This window comes from Babylonia areolata, chromosome 22 (genome assembly GCF_041734735.1).
Source record: "Babylonia areolata isolate BAREFJ2019XMU chromosome 22, ASM4173473v1, whole genome shotgun sequence".
Taxonomy (NCBI): Eukaryota; Metazoa; Mollusca; class Gastropoda; order Neogastropoda; family Buccinidae; genus Babylonia; species Babylonia areolata.
The window spans coordinates 22,787,365-22,792,364 of record NC_134897.1 but is presented as its reverse complement, the minus strand read 5'-3'; the positions used below and the strand labels follow the sequence as shown (position 1 = coordinate 22,792,364).

The 5,000-nt window shown below is 45.8% G+C and overlaps 1 protein-coding gene across 2 annotated transcripts in view; it reads left to right on the top strand.

Annotated features, from left to right (window-relative positions):
- Positions 1-5,000, top strand: part of LOC143296944 (acetylcholine receptor subunit beta-like 1) — a 138,176-nt gene that overhangs the window by 61,196 nt on the left and 71,980 nt on the right. Inside the window, exon 1 of one of the 2 annotated variants that reach the window (XM_076608986.1) lies at positions 1-1,636. This exon is cut by the window's left edge and continues 144 nt beyond it. The exons of the other annotated variant lie outside the window; for it this stretch is intronic. Within the exon in view, the coding sequence (XP_076465101.1) occupies positions 1,378-1,636 (259 nt within the window). The 5' untranslated portion in view covers positions 1-1,377. The remainder of the gene's footprint in view (positions 1,637-5,000) is intronic. 2 annotated transcript variants of the gene reach the window in all.

Genomic DNA, 5,000 nt, shown 5'->3' with positions numbered 1-5,000 from the left:
CCCCACCAGCAGCTCCGCGACACTGAGGGCCCGACAGTGACTGACTTGACTGTAATGTACCGTGTGCTGTGCTGTGGTGCTGCTTCTTGTAAAAGGCGGAAAGGAGTTCTGTCTCTGTCTCTGCTATGCTGTGCTGTGCTGTGCTCTGCTTACTACTACTGTAGGATGGCTGTGTGTTTTCAAAAGCAACGGGGCAGGCCGACTTGTTGAGAGAGAGAGAGAGAGCGAGAGAGAGAGAGAGAAATTCGAGGAGGGAGTAGAATATAGAAGAGAGAAGAAAGGAGAGGGAGGGGGGGAGAGAGAAAGAGATTCGAGGAGAGAGAGAGAGAGAGAGCGCCAAGGCCTCTGCTGGCTGCTAAAACATACTACACCCCACAACTGACACATCCATGCCGTGTGCTGTGGTGGTGTGCTAGTGGTGGTGGTGGTAGTGGCGGCGGCGGGCGGTGGTGGTGGTGATGGTGGTGGTGGTGGTGGTGATGATGATGATGGCATTCCCCTCACCACATAGTCAGCGACGTGTTACTGCCAGTGGCGTGTGTGTGTGTTGCTCTCTCCCTCTCGCTACGTGCTAGTGTCGTTGTCGTTGTTGTCGAGGTGCTCACAGTGCTGATGTGGTGGTGGTGGTTAGTGGCCGGTGGCGGCGGCAGTGTGAGTGTGTGTGATCTGTGATGGTAGTGTTCCCTGTGAGGAGGAGAAGAAGAAGAAGAAGAAGAGGAGTGTAAACAACGGCAGCTACTACTACTACTAGGAGGGGATTCCACTGACATCTCTTCCTTTCCCAGCTCTTCATTCACTTCTCATCACCCGGCACCCACAGGATCGGAGTCGGTCACGATACTACTACTACTACTACTACCACTACTACTTCTGCGGATAAAGAGATCGCCAGTGTAGTGTACCGGTGTGTGTGTGTGTGTGTGTATGTGTGTGTGTGTGTGCGTGTGTATGTGTGCGTGCGTGCGGGAGTAAGTCAGGGACTTATCGACTGGCCTGTGGCGAGCACCACCCACACCCTCACCCCCACCCCCACACGCGCATGGCGGTGGGTGTCGAAGCAGTAGCATCAGTAGCAGCAGCAGTAGTAAAAGTAGCAGCTGTAGTAGCAGTGGTAGCCGAAGTCGCGGCGTCGGTTGTGGTAGTGGTGGTGGTGGCGGTGGCGGTGGTGGGGAGGCAAGTAGAAGTGAAGGGATTGGCTAGTGGGCGGGGTGGACACAGCTCCTACTGCCACAACACGGGTGTCCGCAGCGGCATGCAGGGTGGACCGTGAGAGAGAAGAAGCCGGGTGTGTGTATATATATATACATACATATATATATATATGTATACGTGTAGTGGCGGCGGTGGCGAGCGGCAGAAGGGCTCAGACCATGCACTATGAGCACAGGTTCGCTTCCTACGGCGGCGTCTCTCTCCCCGGTCACTTCGGCGACTACTACTACTACTACTACGACTACAACTACTGCTACTGGTACTACTACTGCGACCACGGCGGCCGTGGTAGTGGCCCCAACTCCTCCTGCTCCTCCTCCTCCTCCTACTGCTGTCCGGCCGTTGGTGCTTCTGTTGCTGGGGGCTACTGTTCTTCTCACCTGCCTCCCCTCGCCCATCCTGGCGGCCGATATGGACGAGAGAGGTAGGGAGCTACGGATACCACGTTTTTGTATCTCTTATTTATTTATTAGCTGTTTATTTATAATTTTTCTTTCGTTTTAGATACATGTATGTCACAATACAAAGTTCCAAACGTCATTTTTTTTGTTTGTTTGTTTCTTTCCAAATATGCCACAACAATACAAAATTTCAAACATGTCACACTACAAATAAATAGCCATGATAATATGGTCTGCGACCTGGTTTTTTTCAGTTCAGAATTAAATAGAGTTTCGTTTTCGTTTCAGATATTATCACAATACAATTAGTCCTCTTGTTGAGGCCTACGACCGAGCTGTTTTCCGGGATGAAGCAGTGTTTCGTTTTAGTTTCAAACATGTCACGGCGATATACAATTAGCCCCACTGATAAACAGGGGGCGGTGGTGGTTTCTGGTTTGAATAAACAGTGTTTTAGCTCAGTGTCAAACATGTTATAGTACAGATAGCCCTATCACTGACTAGGTCCTAAGTGCTGTTTGGTGGTTTAAACAGTGGTTTGTTTCTTGTCAGTCAACCATCAACGTCACAATACGAAACGACAATGTTTTATTTTTGATTTCAAACGTATCACAATACTGTACAAATCATAGTCCTGTTGATAAGGCCTGTACCGCGTGCTGTTTTCGGATTGAAACAATGTTTTTGTTTCAAAATGTCGTGACTGTACAAACAGCCTTACTTTCTGTTTAAGTTTCAAAGTGATTTCTTTATAAATACAGATACACATACAACGATCATTGATGAATTCGACTGAAACAACAAGAAAGTTGATATATTATGAATTCCTTTCGTAATATCCACTTTGGGTTAGTGGTTGTTGTGAGTGGTGTGGTGGTGTTTGTTTTCGGCAAGGTGTATCGTGAGTGGTGTAGAAAGTCCTTGAATTTGATTTTTTTTTTTTTTTATTTTTTTTTTTACTTTTTTTTTGTTGTCAGTATATGATGCTATTAATGGTGCCTTCGGTTAGGTATAGATGTACACAATCCACATTACTCCAGTGCTGTTGTTATTGTGGTGGTTTGTTTGTTTGCAAGGCAGAAGATACTGCGGTCAGTTGAAATACTTTGGGTTTTTTTGTTAGAATGCCCAGTGTCAGTAAGTGGCGTGCCTGTTGCAACACGTTGTTCTGGCACATTTCGGAAGAAAACCACACATCTTTTACTCAGAGAGAGAGAGAGTGAGAGTTGTGTACATGATCTACACTCTATCACCATCTCTCAACGTCGAATATTTGGCGGATGGGAGGGGGGTAGGGGGGGGGGATTGTTCAAATTTTCATAAAGAGACCTAAAAAAAAAAAAACAAAAAACAACAACAAAATAACCGACGAACTGTGTGCATGTGAGAGACAGACAGATGGACGGAGAGAAAACGACTGACGACAGTGACAGTGAATGAAAGGCAGAGAAAAGGAAGACAGTGGAAATCCCTGTGCCATACTTAATGTACATGCCTGAAATACCTCCCATCTCTTCCTAAGATTATTTTTGTTTGTGTGTCTCGGTTTTTGTGTGAGTGTTTTTGTTTGTTTGTAAAGTTGGAGTCGAGCAACAGAAAACGTTTTGATGTCACGGTCGAACATCACATTTTTTGTTGTTTAGCATTCGTCGTCAGGTTTGAGGAAAAAAAACAACAACAAAAAAGACTCATTCGGCAAAACAAGTGGCTGTTCGGTATACTGAAAATAAATACATAAAGATAGATAAATAAATGAATAAATAAAAACCAAACAAATAGATGAATAAGCGCAAGCACGTATACATAAGCAAATAAATAAATGAATTAGTAAAGAGAGTGCGGAATGAAAATATAACGCGTACAAACAAAACTAATGGCTTAACTCACTCAGTACGGCCAGTCCTCTCTTCTCTACACAGACCCCTCGGATGTCCAGTGGGTGTCTCAATGACCCAACCTTTAGCTTTCGTCGTCAGAACTGTGGTATTCTTTGTCAACATTCACCTCTTCAGTATAAGAGCCTTCCACTTGCAATATTTTGATGATGGTAATTGGGGTGAAACGCTGTTAATGTCGTCTCTTTCGCCGTTCGTATGGAGAGAGTTAAGGTTTGTGGGGGGGTGGGACGGGGCGGGCGGGGGCGAGAGAGAGGTGGCTAATCTCCTAGTTATTCATTCACCAGTCAGATTAAGAACAGTGTGGTTAATCAGGCGTAGGAAATCGTATAGAAATACACTCTGAACGGACCAGGAAGAGAGAGAGAGAGTGGAGAGAGAGAGAGACGCTTGACGCTTTGACACTTCAATGTCCTTAGCCATGAGGTCCTTATGACATGGGAGAACGCGTCAACATACTTTCATTATATAACAAACCATTATAATAAACGAATGAAATGGTGAAAGCAAATAATGAAACGGAATACAAAGTTCCTTCTTTGAAAAAAAAAAAAAATGATAGCAACCAACAGGCCACCCGGCACAGAATAACTCCGTTCATTCATCTATCTTCTTCTTCTTCTTTGTTCGTGGGCTGCAACTCCCACGTTCACTCGAATATACGCGAGTGGGCTTTTACGTGTATGACCGTTTTTGCCCCGGCATGTAGGCAGCCATACTCCGTTTTCGGGGGTGTGCATGCTGGGTATGTACTTGTTTCCATAACCCACCGAACGCTGACATGGATTACAGGATCTTTCACGTGCGTATTTGATCTTTTGCTTGCGTATACACACGAAGGGAGGGGGGTTCAGGCACTAGCAGGTCTGCACATATGTTGACCTGGGAGATCGGAAAAATCTCCACCCTTTACCCACCAGGCGCCGTCACCGAGATTCGAACCCGGGACTCACAGATTGAAAGTCCAACGCTTTAACCATTCGGCTATTGCGCCCGTCCATCCATCTGTCAATGCACATTGCAACATATTCCATCACTGGCTAAAGAAGAAAATTGTCAAACCTATCAAGACCATACAGTTATGCTTGCAGTGCTTTTTGCCTGATCTTCATAAGCGTCTGATATGAATTTTGCTATCGAGATTATAACCTCGTGATCTTCTGATGTTAACATGAGAGAGAGAGAGAGAGGTGGGTGGGTGGGGGAGGGGAGGGAGCGCTCAATAAGGGTGAGGGGTGGCTCATACAAAGGAATACCGACAACCATGTGAGATGAATACAAAACAAAACGAAACTGAGATATCACGATCATGAATGACAGTTAACAACGGCTTTTTCGACGTACTGCACAGACGACGTACGTACGTACATGTATACATATGTGTACACACACACACACACACACACACACACACACACACACACTCACTCACTCACTCTCATCCCCCCACCACCCCCTCTCTCTCTCTCTCTCAATATGTATGGTTGATTGG